The sequence below is a fragment of the Microtus oregoni genome, unplaced genomic scaffold (assembly GCF_018167655.1).
Source record: "Microtus oregoni isolate MIOR12 unplaced genomic scaffold, Mior012 000002F_ref0000024, whole genome shotgun sequence".
NCBI lineage: Eukaryota > Metazoa > Chordata > Mammalia > Rodentia > Cricetidae > Microtus > Microtus oregoni.
In genome coordinates, this window is record NW_024543061.1 from 28,086,664 (window position 1) to 28,105,790 (window position 19,127).

At 41.2% G+C, this 19,127-nt stretch overlaps 1 protein-coding gene across 3 annotated transcripts in view; it reads left to right on the forward strand.

The window, feature by feature from the left end:
- The window catches only part of Aak1 (AP2 associated kinase 1), a 156,353-nt gene that overhangs the window by 81,589 nt on the left and 55,637 nt on the right, over window positions 1-19,127 (forward strand). For all 3 annotated transcript variants that reach the window (XM_041633336.1, XM_041633355.1, XM_041633345.1), the window contains exons 4-10: window positions 3,044-3,152; window positions 4,514-4,656; window positions 11,956-12,077; window positions 13,728-13,809; window positions 14,504-14,636; window positions 17,639-17,742; window positions 18,852-18,931. In XM_041633336.1, the coding sequence (XP_041489270.1) occupies window positions 3,044-3,152; window positions 4,514-4,656; window positions 11,956-12,077; window positions 13,728-13,809; window positions 14,504-14,636; window positions 17,639-17,742; window positions 18,852-18,931 (773 nt within the window). The remainder of the gene's footprint in view (window positions 1-3,043; window positions 3,153-4,513; window positions 4,657-11,955; window positions 12,078-13,727; window positions 13,810-14,503; window positions 14,637-17,638; window positions 17,743-18,851; window positions 18,932-19,127) is intronic.

The window sequence follows — 19,127 nt, forward strand, 5'->3', positions numbered from 1 at the left end:
GAGACCATGGAGGACTGCTGCTTAATGGTTTGCCCCACGCTAACATTCAGCTAGCTTTCTTACGCAGCTTAGGCCTGTCTGTCTAGGAGGGTGCTGCCTACTGTGGCCTGTGCCCACAGTTCAACCTGCTGGAAGCAGTTCTTCAGTTGAGGTTTCTCTAGTTTCAGTTGGGTAACTCTAGTTCGTGTCAAGGTGACAGGAAAAAGTAAACAGTGTGGAAGGGCAGAATAAATGTTGGTGTAGGGCACAGAAAGTATTTTGGACTTCTTAGGTAGCAGAAGCTCAACAAGATCTCCACTAGAACCAAGGGCCAGCCCACAGTTTCTTTTACTGCTATCTAGAGATGTGCTTGTTTGCCCAGAGAGTTAGAAAAGAGATGTGGGGTTATGAAGAGGTGAAAGGAAGAATAAAACGACACCACACCAAGCACCCCTTTCCAAACAAAGTAAAAACCTTACCCCAGCTATTAGAATGGCCTTCCTTCATCTTTAAGAAGCTCCAGTATATTGAGAGAGAGGGTCTTCTGGCCCCTCAGGCATGCGTGCTCACATGTACACATCACATGTAGACATATACACATACACATAATTTTAGAAAAGAAGTTTCTCTGCAGTTCTTCCTACTTTTTGGATTATGTAAATAGAAATGAGTTCTAGAAAGGTCCATGATAAGATTGAAAAGTAGAGGGAAGGTTACGGTCTGAATGCCTTCTGTGTTACAAAGCTTGAGCTCTGGAGAGTGTTTTTGGCCTCTGTGATCTCTCTGGTCTGTGACCAGAGGCAGGTACACTGAGGCTTTTGCCTCACCAAGTTTTTTCTTGTCCTATTTTGAAGATATCTTTGTTTTATGCCAAAAGCAAAGCCATAGTTCTGAACCCACTTGAATTCCCCTATTCTTCATTCTTGTGTAGCAGCTGCCTTTGCCCTGCCCCGCTTTGCAGGAAAATAAATCACTCTGTGATCCGCCTACTAACAGTAATCCTAACCCCATCCTTCTGACCTGTAGGGTGGTCCTCCAGCACTCTGTGTCTTATGTGTCTTACAGCTTTCATTCTCCAATGTGCTTTTCACAATTCTTGGTAATTCTTCCTCTGAGGCAGCCCCTTCTTTAAACACAGATGTTCTGAGAGAGTAATTCACACACAGTGCTCAACTCAATCTATTCTCATCCCATCCCATCTCTTTCCCCAAATTCTCACATTGGTCTCCAGAAATTTTCTTTGGACACGTTCTTACCATTGTCTGTTTTTCGTGGGGTCTGCTGTTCTGTCTGTCGGCAGTGCTTTCTAATCCACTACTCAGAAAGTGGAGTGAGCGTTACTATTGATGCTGAGGATTTAAGTTTTTACCGAATGCCTTGAGGGTTCTTCCTGTGCTAACTTTGTCATTTTGAGTTTGGTGAAAGGTTTCTGGACCCCGATACTAAGTCTCTCTGCCAATGCAATAAATCAGATTAAACCAAATTAAAAGTCCAGGTTTAATGAGAAAAGCAACTCCGGGTAGTCTTGGGAGGTGGAACAGGGGAAGAGACCACAAGGGGAGACCACTACAGGAAGTCTGTGGGCCAAACCTTAAACACTCTGTGGGGGTGGAACTGCTGTAAGCTATGTTTTGGCAGGGTCTGGAGAGGGCATCTTCAGGGGAAATCCCCAACAACTGGAGTCCACATGGACTCCATGGACTTTCCCATGGACTCTGAGAAGCCCAACCAGATCTGCAGGAGCAATTCCACTGTTCTACTGGACCACTCCAGAACCTAAGCTTGAGTCAAACACACAGACTCATAGAACCATGTGTTTTCTGTACCTTTTGCTAAGCCTTTGAAACAAAAGTGAAATAATATATTACAATTTATTTACAAATCCTAATTTTGCTTTGCACTTGTATAAAATCACAGTTTACTCATGTTTTCTTTCCCCCACCTTAGTTTTTTCTTTTTCTCTTCAAGACAGGGTTTTCCTGTATAGCCCTGGCTGATCTGGAACAAGCTCTGTAGATCAGGCTGGCCTTGAACTCACAGATTCGCCTGCCTCTACCTACAGAGTGCTGGGATTAAAGTGTGAGTCACCACTGCTGGCCCAACTTAGTTTTAAATGACCTTGGGTTTCAGCATCATCCTCATAAATATCTGCAGCATGGACCAAGTGCTTTAGCATCATCTCCATAGATATGTGCTCTGTAGCCCAAGGTATGAGGTGATTTCAAGTGCCTGGTGGTGCTCAGTATGTACCTGTTGGAGGCATGAAAACCCATAAGCAACAGCACTGAGAGCTGATAGGCAGTTCAGCTGATGCTGCATCTTCTCTCCCAGCTGGCCATCTGGAAAGCTTAATTATGAGCATATTGCTGGGTCTGGTCTAGATTCTATTGTAGTTTTTTCCAATCATGCAAGGCAGTTTTTCTTTTCATATATTTCCTGTTAAAAGTCAAGTTGGAGCGTGTTCAGAAATGTGCTTTCCTTTTTGAATTTGTGCAGGCTACCCAGCTGAAGCCCTCGTTATTCCTTTGTTCAGGGAAGAAACTGCTTTGGAAAGAATTCTGTTAAATGCCGCAGGTAGTAAATCTTTCTCCATCCTCAGTCCTCCTACACACACACAAAAAGAGAAGAAAATAAAAAAAATTTAAGCCGAATTTACTTTTGTTCCTATAAACAGGAGAAATACAAATTTCTTTTTTCCACTGTATTAAAATTTTATGCGTTTGAGTAGTTGTTGTGGTTTTCGTCCTTTGCAGTATTTCTGGATGGTATTGGAGTCCTTGCTTCTGGTTTAGGTGGAGCACTACTTCATTGTACAAGTGGATGTTTTATGTCCCTCAGCTTTGGAGAGTGTTATGGTTCAGCAGGACAGTGGAATTGCTATTGGACATCTGCCTGGGCTTCTCAAAGACCACCGGAAACTTGTTCTTGACTATCAATCTCCCCTTTCCACATTGTTAGTGTTGTCTCTATATATTTAAATTGTCTGTGCTAATGGAATCAGCTGGCTAATTCTGCCCCTGCTGTGTCTATAACTGACAATGTACTTCTCCATTCTTGTTCACAGAGGGACCTCTCAGGGCACAAGAACATTGTGGGCTACATTGATTCTAGTATCAACAATGTAAGCAGTGGCGACGTATGGGAAGTTCTCATTCTCATGGACTTCTGCAGAGGTGTGTGTTGACCCTACTGAAGCTCTTGTTTCTGACACTTTCATGGCCAAGGACATGGGTCATTTCACTTGCTGTCCATTGCACCCTGAAGATAATGCTCTGGTTTCACAGATGGGAAAGCTATGCGATCCATTGATGCGCTTGATTATTTTCATGACTACAAGGGTTATGGTACAAAGAATGAAAGCAATAGGTAATTCCAGACCCTGTCTCCATTAAGTGTAGTAAGGTTTGGTTGTGTATATAAATGAGACTACATGAAAATGAGAAAGAATGGGTTCTTTATGAGGGTTTAACAAACAGTGAAGGCATATAATAGAAGGTGTATGGAGCTTGTAGAAATTGCAGCTTCTTTACCCCTTCTCCACTCACAGCACTGCGCTCCTGTGATCGACTGAAAGAATCCCATTTGTCTGTGAATAGGTGACTCTCTTATTGCTCTGGGGCTGTAATACCTGGTAAAACTACATTCAGATGCTGCTACTTCCAACTTCAAATAGATGGAAGCTTGGAATTTCATGCATTTGTCTTGAGAAATCCAGACTTTAGCACGAATGTGTTGAGTTGATGGCATCCTATGCACCCGTTGTTTGGAAATTTGGCTCTTTTGGCCTGAGTAGCTGATATTATAGGTTTGGATCATTGCCTTACTGTTTGATACCCTGTTTTGTAATTGTCTTTAGTGCTACTAATATTTTCTGACTTTAAAGCTATTTCCCATAAATTTATTCTGATCCTATAAATGTGACATTAACCATTAATTTTGGCATTTGTTGACTGATTTGTTGATCTGATTTTGTAAAATATCACCAAATTTGAAATTGACAATTTATTCCCCCTTTTTTTTGCCTAGGACCTTTTATAGATGCCAGGCAGTAGGACTCAGGTCTAGATAATTTAGTTTAATATTGGTAACCAGTGTTTTGTTCCCAGAGAAACAAAATTCCCCAAGAGTTAAAGACTTCAAAGTGGAAACAGACCCATCTTTTTCCTGCTCCCTGGGTCTGTTGTGCTGTCTTATTTTTTCCTGAAAGACATGACAGAGGCTGTGGCCTCGTCTCCTACACCATGGAGATATGACTACCAGGCAGCAATAACTGACTATGTCAGTTAGGCTTCTAATCTTGAGGATACAATGAGGGTTGCTCACAACTGTGTGCTTAATAAAATAATCTGGTTTTGAGGCACCAAAGGAGACATTGGGTTGTAAGAAAACAAATCTCAAGCAGAGACTTGAGACCCCTTGGGTTTAGTGCTGGCTTGGCCCATAGTCCACTTCTGTCTGGACATCTGCCAGTGTCTTGATCCAAGTGATGAGTCTGCTTGTTAATACCCTTTCCCTTGCTCTGTACCTGTCTTAGGAGGACAGGTGGTAAACCTGATGAACCAGCGTCTACAAACAGGCTTTACAGAGAATGAAGTCCTGCAGATATTCTGTGACACCTGTGAGGCTGTTGCCCGCCTACATCAGTGCAAAACTCCTATTATCCACCGGGACCTGAAGGTAACAGACTGACTTCTTGAGGAGTGGGTTTTTACTGAATATGTTTTTGTTTCTGTCTGTCCCAGGGATGGAGCATGTATTGAGGGGGAGGAAAGGCATATTGAGGGGTATGTAAGACATAGTTTCTAATTCTGGCCTCACATTGAAGTCAGGGAGAGAAAATACAAAGAAAAAGGACAATACAGGTACCAACTTTGCTAACTAACCTCCAGAATTTTTAAAATTTCAAATGCCCGAACTCATGTTTTTGGTTTTATTTAGGCATAATGTGTTAATTTAAGTAGCTTATAAATAATAGCGCTTATTTTTATTGCATGCAAACACACACACAGAGATACACAGAGTTATTGTTATTATTACTAAGGATTAAACTCAGAGCCATACACATGCTAGACAAGTGCTATATCACTGAATTATGTTCCCAGCCCTCTTTCATAGTTTGAAAAATCCATTAATTATTTTTAATAATCGGTCCTGATTACTATCACATTGTCCTGTGTCTTTCATAGTGAAGTCACATGATAGCTTTTTCACAATGGAATTGGCTTTTGATTAGGTTTTAGCTTAGCATTTTTTGAGCATTAATTGTGTGCTAAATATTCTACTGAACTTGATGCATGCTGTTTTCTTAGACCTTCTCCATTACATTTTACAGGTAAGGAAACTAAGTAGCAGAGAGACTGTGTGTCTTGCTCAAATTCTTATAAATAGGAAGTGTGTCAGAATTTAAATCCAGCTCTTTGTGTGAGATTTCATATTACCCTCTGCCTCTATACCACCATGTGGTGATGGCAACAGAACTGTAAGAACATAGGAAAATTGCTTGATATTGCCAAATGCAAGGATACTTTTTAGTATTTGTCTTAGTCTGCCTCTATCTGCAGCATTTAATGCCTTCAGTGCCCTCTCTTCCTAGACTTCTGAGGTAGCATGTGCTCTCTAGCCCTTGCTCAAGCTCCTTAGCTTGTTCCTCAGATCATTTGGCCTCTCTGAGCTGTGGTTCTGTCTTCTCTAAAATGTAGATAGCAGTGCCTATGTTGCACTGTGTGAGCCTGGGCTAGCCTGGGTGGGGTCACTTATTCACTGGCAGAACTGAGGAAAGTCCTGTTGCCCTGCCTAGCACAAGTGTGGCCTCTCTTTCCACTTCCACACAGATATAAACTCAAAGTGTTCCTAGTCCTTAGGCTGTTTATGTCCTGATAATAATCACAATGGAAGTACTGTGCTATGGAACAGTTCTCTTCAGATGTTATTGTAATGCTTCAATTACTTCCTCTCAGTTGTAATTTTCATTTCTTTGGAAAAAGATAAGGGTCATCATTGCAAACCATGGGGTCAAATCTGGGAAGATCATCTATTTGCAGCCTTACTGTTTGCCAGTGCAGAATCCTTACAAGAGAAACCATGACTGCTGCCCCCCCCCAGCTAATTAAGTCATCAGATCAGAATAGAGATAGAGGTTGTTTTTTTTTTTAATTTTTTAAAAATTTGTTTTGTTGTGTTAATTTGTGCTAGTTGTCTGTGCACTCAAGAAAGTTCAAGAAAGAGTTCAAGATGAACAAATATATTAAGATTGAAAACCCACAGCTGTCTTTTTTTTTTTTTTTTGCCTCAAAAGAGACTGTGTTTAAAAACACAGGTTTGAAGATGTTTTCTTCTAACCCTCCACATTTCTCAGAGGCATTAAATTCTCTGAAATGCCTCAGTGCCAAGCTGTTTGGAGTAATAGTGAGGCAAAGAGAGGCCAGTGAGAGGTAACTTTCTAGGCCCCTTAGCAAAGGCTCTGCGCAGAATTGAGTGACGGTTTTAGTAAGGCTGTTAGGCTGGGAAACAAGGTCTGCGGACTGGAACTTTCAAAAACCTGAAGTGTTGAACACCAGTGGTGTTACGATTTGGATGTGAAGTGTCACCCACAGGCTCGTGTTCTGAATGCCTTTTCCCCAGCTGGTAGGGCCTTTAGGAGGTTGGACTTGGCTGTAAGAAGTGGATCCCTAGGAGTGGGCCTTTTAGCAGGTATAGCCTGGGCCTGGTTTTAACTGCTCTCTGTGTCCTGGTTAGTCCACTGTGATGTGATGTGTGCTACCATGCCTTCCCCTCTGGATGAATTAAAGTAGTGAACCCAAATAAATCTTCTCTCCCTTCAGATACAAAGGTGACCAATATAAATGGCAACCAGTCACAGGCTTGAGTCCTCGGGGCTTTCTCCAAGCAAGTGGCTGTTCAGAGTGTGTGTGTAAATGCTAGTCGGTTCTCTCCCTGCTAATCTCTTTTGGCTTGTTACCTTCCCCTACTCTTTCCCATTGCCATTTGCCCTTGCTCGGACCTATTCCTCTTTCCACGTCCTGCCCTCATTGTCTGCTTTCTTTTATTTTTTCTCTCTGCAAAGCTGCCTATCCTAAAATGGTTGTATTCTTGAGCTCCTAAAGTAAAAAAATCCCAAAAGCCTACTAAGTAGTCTTCCTCAGTCTCTTTGTCTGTACTCGGCTCCCTTCCTTCTCTCTTACCAGCCTGAAGTGTCCATGCTCATTAACTTCATGCTACATATCAGCCTGGTGGCTGAGGATGGTCTCTGAACCAGGTAGCCTGTTGTTAAATCCTACACAACCAGCCTGACCTCAGGAAAATTGAGTACTTGACTGGTTTATCTTTTTCCATCTCTTAAGTGGGGCAGCAAAGCTTAGTAAAGATTATGTGGCTACTGTAAGTAAAAGTGTCTGGCATATGGTACTGAGTCCAGTATTGGGAACAATGTCTTTCCGGCCTCAATTCTTTATTCCTGTGCCTAGTTTGCCTCTTAAATCTGTTACCTCTTCCAACGCCACACACATCTCATCTCCCCAGAAGTGACAGCACTGCTCTCTAATACCCCTGTCTCACATTGCAGATTTAGCATTGTGCAGGCCCAGTCGCATGACCTTGTTCTTCGTGTGCATCAAACCCCTCAGGTGCATGCCCATCTCCAGGCCTTGCTGCAGCTTCTTGCTCAGAATGTTCTGTTCCTAAATGGCCCATGACTGTAGCTTCTCATTCTGATCTCCTTGTTTGAGAGGCCTTCCAGGATTTTCATTTGAAGTGGCATTCCTTTTCAGTTTACCTATATTTAATCAGCAGGGATTTTTTTCATAGTACTTTTAATACCAGACAGCTATAAATATTTTCTTATTCTCACTTGGACTTTGAGCTCCAGAAGAGATTGGATTTTGTTTTTCTACATCTGTATCCCTGGACCCAGAAGAGTACTTGACATATTGTAGGCATTCAAACATGTTTCTTTCACATGTGAATGGAAGTAATATCTTATATTTGTCAGGGAACTTACAGTTTATTTTGAAATATATTCCCTTACTTGAAACAGTGACAGAAATGTTATCAGCCCCACTTTGCAGATAAGAAACAAGCCAAAAGAGATTTGCAGATTTAACTAAGATCAAACATCAAAAATACTCTTGAAGTCTTCCACCCTGAGTCCAGTGTCGTTGTTGAGTGCTGTGGTGGTAGTGATGACGGAGAGTAACCAACAGTGGTTAGGCTGGCCCAGGCAGTTTTCACAGGACACTGTGAGAAGGGACAGAGAATGCAGTTGTGCCACAATCAATTTTACCTCCATAGTTTCTGACCCTTCCTTCAAGTGGGCAAAGTAGCTGGAACACACAGTGCCATTCTTTTCAGGCCAGCAGTGTGCCTCATCTTACTCTGCTTTGTCTGCTTAATTCCCCATTCCCAAGTAGTGATTTTTGATGCTGTAATTAGCATGCTATTTGTTATGAATTAACTGTGCAGTTTTCTAGATAGATGTTCATTCCATATGACAAGTACAGAATCTGACTTGGAAAGGGAGACATAAACTAGGAGGAGCATGATTTCACATAGGTCCTGTAAAGTGTGTGAGGCTGAGCAAATGATTTCACAGAGTTTAAGAATGTCTGCTGAAGTACTGCACTGAAATGGGATCTGTGAGGGATTCATAGACTAATACACCTTCTGACCCAAGGAAAACATAAATATGTCAGTAGTCAGCTCCAAATCCGTAGAAGAATTCTGAGTCATCCTCCAGATCAAACATTGGCAAACTTTACCAGCAGAAAGGCAGATAGAAATGATTTGGGCATGCTAGTAATATAGTCTCATTGAATTGCTCAACTCTTCTATTGGAGAAGAAGTAGCCAGATTTCATTGTGTTAGCCAGATTTCATTGCTGTGACAAAGTACCTAAGAAAAACAAAGAAAAATATTTTGGTTTATAGTTAGGAGTTTTCTGTCTAGGGTCTTCTCATCCATTGCTTTGAGCCTGAGGCAAGGTGGAATAGCATGGTGGGTACATACTTTGGAAGCAGAATGAAACCAGAAAGGACTGGGAGCTAGACAGAACCTTTAAGGGTACATATGTAGTAATCCACTTCCTAAGAGCCCATTTTAGCTGTGAACTCATGTGTGGATCAGTTCATTAATGAAATCAATGCTTTCATGATCCAGTCACATGTAAGTGATTGGGTGTGCTAGCTGTGAACCAGGGAATCTTCTGATGGACATTTTATGTCCAAACTGCAGCATGTAGACTGCAGAATAAGTAACCTGTGGGCTTGATTAGGTTGGCCTGAAGGCCTTTCCAACCCCTCCTTTGGGTAGAAAATTGTACATATGTTTTAGAGTAGTGAAGGAAGGTTTTACCATTGAAGTTTTCATGAATTGCTGAGACTTGGCTAATGGAGAGCGAGCAGTGGAGTAAAGGTCAGATTAGACAAAACGAAGAAAGTGAAGGCAACCCTGAACATCAGCTAGGAATGATGGCTGACTTCTTGTTGACTTGAGTTCCATTCTAGGTAATTCTGAATATAAAGAGTTAAGAAAGTCTGCCCATAAGCTTCACATGTCCTCACAATCCCTACCACAGCTCAGAGCTGGAGGTGGTCGTGGGGTCTTGAGTGATCTGCTTCTGTCTTTCCTGCCCTGGTAGTAATGGAGTTGTATGTCTTTTCCTAGAGTTACATGGCTTAGGCTCACTTCAAGCTCTATTGCTTACTAGCCATGTTACAGTACTGACCGAATTACCATGAGCCTCACTTTGTCCAGCTGCATTATGGGAATCATAATCCATAAATTGTGCTGAGTAAAGTAATACTGGCAGTAGCTACTGCTCATCAAATGATGTCTGTTATTTACGATTGTTACTTTGTTGTCATTGTTATTTTGAATTCTTCAAGTGAGTTTATGCTTAGTATAGCTTGACTGTTTCTTTGTGTAAATAGATAAAATTGGTGAGTTTTTGTTTTTTTTTTAAGATAGAAATAGTAGAAACACTTGTCTGCCTTAACCTTAATCTCTGGGGAACAAATCTATCACAGTCATTCACAATTTGTAATTCTATGGTGAAGAATTCTTCATCCTGAGAACCTATCTACTTAGTAGGTTCATGGCCATCAGTGTCACCTTTCCATAACTCCAGGTTAGTACTGCAGGTGAAATGCTGCTAGCACGACCATTCTGATTCTCTCTAGCAGAACAACAGATTTTTAAAGACTTTCTACAGGTGAAGGTCAAAAGGACACAACTTAAAAACAACATTAAAATTCTTCATGGTAGCACCAAATATGAAGTTCAGTAGGAAACAATCTTCAGTCAGCTTGCAGCAAAGATTTTAAATCATTAGAATTAGCAAATATAGACTAAAACTATACTTAATTCAGGTTTTAGAAGAATTAAGAGAAAATTTTATAACAAAGGGAACAAGAGGATTTCTACTCAGTCAGATATTTTTAAAGACCCAGTAGGGGCTTGGGTGTTTGGCTCCTGTCTTGACTGGAGAATGAGCAGACCTTGAATGTGTGGGTGCCCAGCCAGATTATTAAGTGTGATTTGTTTTGTTTTGCTTTTTATTCTATTCAACAGTGTCTGTACCAAAAATCTAGCAGAGTTGGGCAAATTCCAGATTCCAGCTGTGACTGAGAGATGTTTATCTTTGAGGAGCTTATAATCTTCTTGCCTTTGTTTTTCCAAGGTGATCTATCTGTGGGGGCTGAAGAAAAAGCCCAGAGAGTCTACAGTCTTAAGGGCTGAGCAAGGTTTTTGGGTTTTGTCTGCCATTTTGTTGCCATGCGTAGCTAGGTCTGTCTTCACCCATGCCAGTCAGCTCATTCCTCACAACAGGAGCTAGCCAGTGCATCTTGACAGTGTTGTGCTCAGTATTTTTTCTCTTAATCCCAGCACTCGGAAGGCAGAGGCAGGCAGATCTCTGTGAGTTTCAGGCCTGGTCTATAGAGAGAGTTCCGGGGCAACTAGGACTACACACAGAACCTCTTACTTTAAAACTAAAACAACAACAACAAAAATTGGAATTAAAATTTTTGTTTGGCGTGTATTGTCTGTATGTCTGTTCACAATGTGAATGTTTGATGCCTACTGAGGCCAGCAAAAGGCGCTGGATCCCCTGGAACTGGAGTTAGATAGTTGTGAGCACCGTAGTTGTGCTGGGAATTGAACCTGGGTCATCTTTAAGAGTAGTGAGTTTTCTTAACTACTGAGCCATCTCTCCAACTTGTGCCCATTGTTTTGGAGTTCTTTTCACTGGCATAAGGGTTTCTGTAGGTCTTGGTTCTTATAAGCTCCACTAAGCTAAAAACTCTTAGTCCCTTAAGACTTCCTTTGTTTGAAAGTTCAAACAAACAAACAAAGCCCCAAACCCTCAAATAAAATTCTAATAGAGAAACTGCTCATTTATTACTAGGCATTTTGTCACTTTGAGAAGTAACTAATACGAAAGCATCAGTTCTGAAGGTTTTAACCCAATGATTAAATAAAGACATCGTACCCACTTAAGTGAAGTAATTTATAGCATGGAGAATGAAACACCGAAGAAAAATGGGGAAATGGTATTTTTCTGAGTTGGGTCCTGGGGAGGCTTCCAAAAGGAGGTGGCCTTTGTTACTTGGGTTTGAAAGGCAAATGATGATTTGATAGCTGGGTAAGAGGCTGGGATCATGGCAAACATGCTGAACTGAAAGTAGAGCAGGAGTTGAAAGTATGCTCATAGTTACTGCAGAGGTGAGGGATGTAACCAGCTGTAGCTGGTTTTCCCAAAAGTGCAGTGCCCTCTGTCTGTCTCTGCCTGCATTTTACCCTCTTCCTCTCTGTGTCTTTTGCTTCTGTTGGGGTGAGTCCTGTTAAGATACATGGTGAGAAATAACTTCTCTATACACACTAATAAGATTGTTAAAATGAAACATTGTGTTATGTGACTATGAAACTAGCTTTTCCCATTACTAAGTGGCATCTTGGATTGGGTGGTTTGGGAATGTTTTTCAGGTTGAAAATATCCTCTTGCATGACCGAGGCCACTATGTCTTGTGTGACTTTGGAAGTGCCACCAACAAATTCCAGAACCCACAGGCCGAGGGAGTCAATGCTGTAGAAGATGAAATTAAGAAGTAAGCTTTTTCTCCTTTCCTGGAGTTTTCTCTCTTTCCGCTTATGGAGGACACAGAGTGAGAAGAGCATGATGCTGGCTGTTACCCTTTTCCCTGATGCTCACTATTGGGTTGTTTGATTGTGTCTGAAGGCTGAGGAGGGAAAACTGGCCCGTGGACTGACAGAAGACTCTTAAACCTTTCTCAGTGCTCCTGTGGTCATTATACACACATATTTTAATTTACATAAAAAGATGAGTGGTAGTTGGAGAGGGTGGGGAAGGTGTGGTATATCCCCGTATCCCCAGCAACTCTGGAGCTAAGGCAAGAGATTGTATGTTCAAGGCTGGCATGGGCTAAATAGCAAGACCTTGTCTCGAAAACTAAAGCCTAAATGGTGATATGTGCTCATTGAAGTGCCATGATATTTCCAAGAGAAATTGTGGCATTCTGAATCAGACAGATGTGGGTTTTTTACTGAACTCAAATTGCTGCCTTCTTTTTCATGAAGAACTCAACCATGCTCTAGTGGAATTTATGGTAGACAGAGCTACAGAAACCTCTACTGTTATTGAATGAGGAACTTGATGGGAGTCTCTTTAGGTTTTTGATTCCACTGCGAACCTCATGCCCACAATGTTGGGTTTTGCCAGGTACAATACACTCACTATGTCGTCTAGTAAATCAGCTGTCCATCATGTCCTTGCAGATGGTGAGCCTCTGTCCCATTTGTGTATCACTCACATGACCATGCCTGAAGCGTGACCTCTTCTGGTCCAAAGAAATCCTCCTGGGGCCAGATACCAGAGCAGCATAGTTGAGTGTTTAGCAACAGCAAGATATTCACTTAGGACAAGTACCTACACTACTGTTTTTTCGAGTCAAAGATAAGAACATTGTAGTTTTTGTCCCAAAGAACCCATAATTATGGTGCTGGAACGATGACACAGTATATAAAATGTTTGCCATGCGAATGTGAGGACCGGAGTTTGGATCCTTAGCACTCATAGAAAAGCCTGGTAGGCACAATGGCCTGTCTGTAATCCCAGCCCTTTTTCATGAGGTGGAGACAGGTACTCCTGGAGCAAGCTGGATAGCTAGCCTCATATCAGCAAGTCTCAAGACATAAAGTTGAAAGCAATGGAGGAAGACACTCAATATCAACTTGTTCTCCACACACATAGGCACACATGTAAACATGCACATTACATACATTACCCTCCCCTAGAAAAGAACTCATGAAATCCTCACCCCAGCTAGGGCTTACTTTCAGAATACCCTACTTATGTTTCATCTGTATCTCATGTTAAGGAATTACTATTTTAAAAACTAATCATCAAAACATAGTATTAAACTACAGCAACTTACAGGGAAAAAAAAATTATCATTTGAAGACCCAAAAAAGGGCTGCTTTTAGGACTTTATTTAGTGCATTTGTATCTGAACATCCCAGTACCCCAGTGTCCTAGGAGTAGAAGGTCTTCTGTAAGAGAATGTGATGACATTGTACCAAGGAGAATCTTTCATTTTCATCTGTGCTAATATTTAATTTGCTCTTCTGCAGATTGCTGCCAGAGAATTGGATTCTAGTAATGTGAAAAAAAATCGCTTCTCCTTGATTTTAATTATAACATTGATATATTTAACAAACCATGGATCTCTTGATTGTAGATATACAACGCTCTCCTACCGAGCCCCAGAAATGGTCAACTTGTACAGTGGCAAAATCATCACTACGAAGGCAGACATTTGGGTATGTGTCAGCTAAACCATCCACACCCTGTATGTCAGCAGACCTTGACCAGACTCCTGAGCTTAACTAGCCAGGGGCGAGCACACAGTGTTGCCCACTGTTGATGACCATCTTTTTATTTTATTTTATTCTTACTATTTTATGTGTATGTATGTTTGTCTGCTTGTGCCTGTGTACCATGTGTGCACAGTGTCCTCAGAAGACAATGTTGGATCCCCTGGACCTGATGTTACAGATAGTTGTGAGCCACCATGTAGGTGGTGGATATGGAATTTGGGTCTTCTGGAAGAGCAGCCAGTGCTCTTATCCACTGAGCCATCACTTCAGCCTCCTTGATGCTGATCTTGATTTGAGGGGACAGACATTGCATTTTGGAAAGTGGGGTAAAAATAAATAAACAAGAACAAGAACCAAAAACAAAACCCTGCTTGCATGTTGTTCCAGTGCTTTTAATTTGTGTGGTATACTTCTAAAGAATAAACCAGATGAAATAGTCTTTTCTAATCATAGATAAAAAGTATAACTTGGATGCTAGATTGTCACTCCGGGTTCTAAATTCAAGTATTGCATAGGTAATGACATTATGTGGGGTTTGTTTCTGCTGGGAAATGTGGCTGCTACGGGTTTCTCTGAGCAGGTAACTGGCTTTACAGCAAATAAACCATGAGTTGCAATCTGCTTTCTTATTTTTTAGGCTCTTGGTTGTTTGTTGTATAAATTATGCTACTTCACTTTGCCATTTGGGGAGAGCCAGGTGGCAATTTGTGATGGAAGCTTCACAATTCCCGATAACTCTCGATATTCTCAAGACATGCACTGCCTTATTAGTAAGTATTTCAGGTTTCCAGTTTCATGTTTGTATTTCTAATCCCCAGGAGTGGGTTGGAGGATAAAGAGGTTAACTTGTGGGAACAAGCTTGAGTGCCATAATAAAAAAATCATTTGATGCTGTTGGGGACAGTGATAACATGGCAGTGTTCACTTAGAGAAGTTGGTCTTTTTGCTGGAAAACTAAACTCTGCTTCGTGATGAGCCAGCCACACAAATGGGAATGACAGTTTTGTTCTGATCAGCATGATGCTGCTGTGTTCTGCTGCAGTCTATGGGAGAGCTCAGAGTCCAGCTGACTTACATCAAGGGATAAGAATTTCATCTTTGCAAAGCTGGAAGCAGCTCAAGTGAGCATGATTGCGGTACTGCAATGAATGTGTAATTAAGACCATATAACTCCATGGAGCCAGGTTTTTCCTCTTATTTAGGTTATCACTGGATTTTACAACAAGCATCTAAATTGAGTGTTTTGTTTAAAATTCTGAAGATTTTCATTTCTTTGTGTTATCGTAGACAGCATATGTACTAACATCCATTAACCAGATGGCAGAAAAGTAATCTTTGTACCCAGAACCTGTACTAAAATGCTAAGAAACAGATTTTATTCTTTCTTTCTTTCTTTCTTTCTTGTTTTTGTTTTGTTTTGTTTTTCAAGACAGGGTTTCTCTGTGTAGCATCTCTGGCTGTCCTGGAGCTCACTTTGTAGACCAGGCCAGCCTCGAACTCACTGAGATCTGCCTGCCTCTGCCTCCCAAGTGCTGGGATTAAAGGCATGCACCACCAGGCCTGGCAAAACAGATTAAAAAAAAAAAGTCATTTTTAAAAATGCTGGTCAAGACATTTAGCAGTCAAGATTAAAAATGCATCATAGACCATAAATCCTGAGCTATCCAGTTTGAGAGACAGACAAGTGAGGTAGAACCTTGACCTGTGTTAAGACCTACTTATACCTCACCTAATTCTCAAAACCTGTAGGTTTGGTAGACCTGCATTTATTCATTCATTTGTTTGTTTAATTTGAGATAGTGTCTCATTATGTAGCTCTGACTGTCCTGGAACTTACTATGTAGACCAGACTTGGCCTCAAACTCACAGAGATTTGCCTGCCTCCTGCCTCCTGAGTTTCTGGGATTAAAGGTATTCACTTGGCATAACCTGTAGGTTTTAAGAGTCATTGTCCCTATTACCCACAAGAGGAAACAGGATAATTTCCTGAAGTTCATAATTCTGGAGGTTCCACAACCACCCTTTCCATTGCTTCAGTTGTCAATGAGCAGAAAGATGGGGTGTTTGTAGGATAGGAATGTGAACCTTGAGGACTGTCAGGTTGTTTGCAGAGTCAAAGCAGTGTGTCTGTCCCAGGACTGCAGGTGTGGAAGGAAATGGGAGAGAAGAGCCAGCTTTTTTTTTTCTTTTCTACTTTTCCTTTCTATTATCTGTAACAGTGAATTCATGTTGGAAAAACAGCTCTTTATGAATGACTGCAGTACTGACCCCTTTTCTAGACCCTATTTAGTGTGCAAACTATTTGAAGATTCTAAACTTGTAGGCCTCAAATTAAGCACCTTGTCGCCTCCCCAATTCCTTTCCCCATACTGCCTTTTGTTCACTTTCTTTTGGTGGTATTGCCATCCACACCTGGATCGATAACATAGATGATTTTCTTTGGGTCTGAAAGAGCAAGAAAGAAGGAAGGAGCTGACCCAAGCTGTATTGATTCTCTTTAATGACTTGTCTTGATTCCCCTCGTTTTCACTAAAGAATGTACAGACTCAGCTGGGCAGTGGTGGTGCACACCTTTAATCCCAGCAGTCAGGAGGCAGAGGCAGGTGGATCTCTGTGAGTTCAGACCAGCCTGGTCTATGAGAGCTAGTTCCAGGACAGGCTCCAAAGCTACAGTGAAACCTGGTCTCGAAAAACCAAAAAAAAAAAAAAAAAAAAGAATGCACAGACTATGGTAGATCATGACCTGGTACATTGCCCCAGCTTCTCTACTTTCTCTTCATTCTTCCAGTACATCTCTATCATGGATTATTCCTAGAAGATATCACCTTTTCATGTCCCATTCAGTAAACTTGAGTGGCTTGCTAATGGTTCCACAATTAGGTCCTGAGTCTAAGCATGGTGTTTAGGGTCCTTTATATTATTTTTCTGTCCCACCCAGACATTTTTCTTCTCACCTGGACTGATGTTTTCTTTGTTCTTCCATGACTAATTTTCATTCTGTCTCTTTGGCACAGCCATTTGAGGCCTCAACCTCACAGATCTTTTCTGAACTTAGTGCCTCATATAGTAAACTGTCTTGACTCATTTTGCATGTATTTACACATGTGCCTGTATCTTCTCAAAGATTTCTCCTGTGTCAGAGACACTTGAAAGTCCTGGAAATAGACAATCTATAGAGCTTAGTATGTTAACTTGTTAATTTTTTTCAAACTAAAAACTAACTTATATCTCCAACAAGAGTAGTAAGTAAATTCATGAGTTTGTTTTTTATTTTTTTTTTTTTGGTTTTTCGAGACAGGGTTTCTCTGTGGTTTTGGAGCCTGTCCTGGAACTAGCTTTTGTAGACCAGGCTGGTCTCGAACTCACAAAGATCCGCCTGCCTCTGCCTCCCAAGTGCTGGGATTAAAGGCGTGCGCCACCACCGCCCGGCAACAGTCATTTTCTTAACAGAGGAAATGAGCTAGGAAACCATATGCAAGTCTATGGTACATTCTAAGTCTTAGAATATGAAGCTGTTAATTTTTATGTCAAGAGTGTGAGCCTCTGACATTCCAGGCACAGAATATGAACCTCAAGTAGCTTTGCTATAGCTCAAATAGTTTTCTTGTTTCCCTTTCTATGAAAAGGGCTAATTGAACTGTCTGACTTTTAAGAGAATTGAAACTTAAAACACAACCCAACTTTAATAGTACAAAAGTTCAGTTACCTAAAAGTTCAGTGATACAATAACTGTTAAGATATTATGGAATAAGTTCATGTATGTTTGTCTTAGGGTATATGTTGGAACCAGACCCTGACAAAAGGCCGGATATTTACCAGGTTTCCTACTTCTCATTTAAACTGCTCAAGAAAGAATGCCCAATTCCAAATGTACAGGTATGTGAATGGTGCTTTTTAAAAGGATTTACAATTTTTAAGGATGTTTTTATTTGTTCTTTGAGAATTTCATACATGTTTACACCATACTTGATCAGATCCATCCTAGTTCCTCCCTCTCACACCCCTAGGATCCTCTCTAACCCATCCCCCTCCAAAATCCATGTCATTTCCTTTTCTTTCTTTGCTTTTTTTTTTTCCCCTACTGAACAGATGTGGGACTGTCCACCTGAGCTCTGGCTACCTACTGTTGTTACATCTCCAAAGACAAATGTTTCTCCCTCAACAGGCATCAACTGCTCAACTCCTCAACAAGATGTAGTGAGGCCTCATGGGTCCCTAGAATTTTGATTAACTTGATCTTGGATAGGTCTTGTGCATATAACCACAGCTGCCATGAGCTCATGAAGATGGTGCTATTTAAAGGAAATAAACATCATCAAATTGTTGTTTTTGAGTCATTATGGGTGTTAATCTCTGGATTCAATGAATATTAATGTCCCTTTCTTTACCCATAATAGGACATTCAAGCAAATCAGTTACTATAAAGAGAATCCAATTTTCCCATGGAGTTTAATTATGAAACCGAGACGACTACACTGAACATTAACAACTCCTTCCCCAGTTGCCTGGGGACTGAGCTGAGCAGAGTGACCACAGTTCTCTGAGAGCAGCATGTCAGTTGTATGTCCCCAGAGTGATCAGTTGCCTTGTCTTCCTGAGGCAAGGCTCTGTTCACCTTGCTGCTCTTTCTCTCTTCACTGGCATTTTGCTTCCTTGATGCATCTCATGCATTTGTCTACCTTCCCTTTCCTCTCACAGGGAGATGGGAAATCCCTGTTTTGGTCCTGGAAGCCATATTAGGAGACCCTAAATGCTATTTCCATTAACCCCACTCAGACTGCTTGTTCCTTGTCTGGAGCGTTTATTTTTATTTTAGGTTTTAAAATAGGATTCTACTGTGTAGCCCAGACTGACTTTGATTTCATGATCCTGCCTCAGCCTCCCAAGTCTTGGGATTACCATCACTAGCCATTATACCTGCCCTCGGAATGCTTATTATTTATAAAGAAATCCATATGCTTTTTTTTTTTCTTTCAACTTTTTAGAACTCTCCCATTCCTGTAAAACTTCCTGAACCAGTGAAAGCCAGTGAGGCAGCTGTAAAAAAGACCCAGCCAAAGGCCAGGTAAGAAATGCCTTCAGGAGCTTGGTGCAAGCTGCAATGGAGGTGGTTGTTGCTGCCATTCTGTGTGGCTATGACTAGAGGCTACCCAGATCAGGAAAGGAATCTCGCTCGGCAGAAACTGTTCTTTGGGAATGCCAAGAAGGATATAATAAAATACTAAGATCTACATTTGAAAGGAATCAATAACCTCACAGAT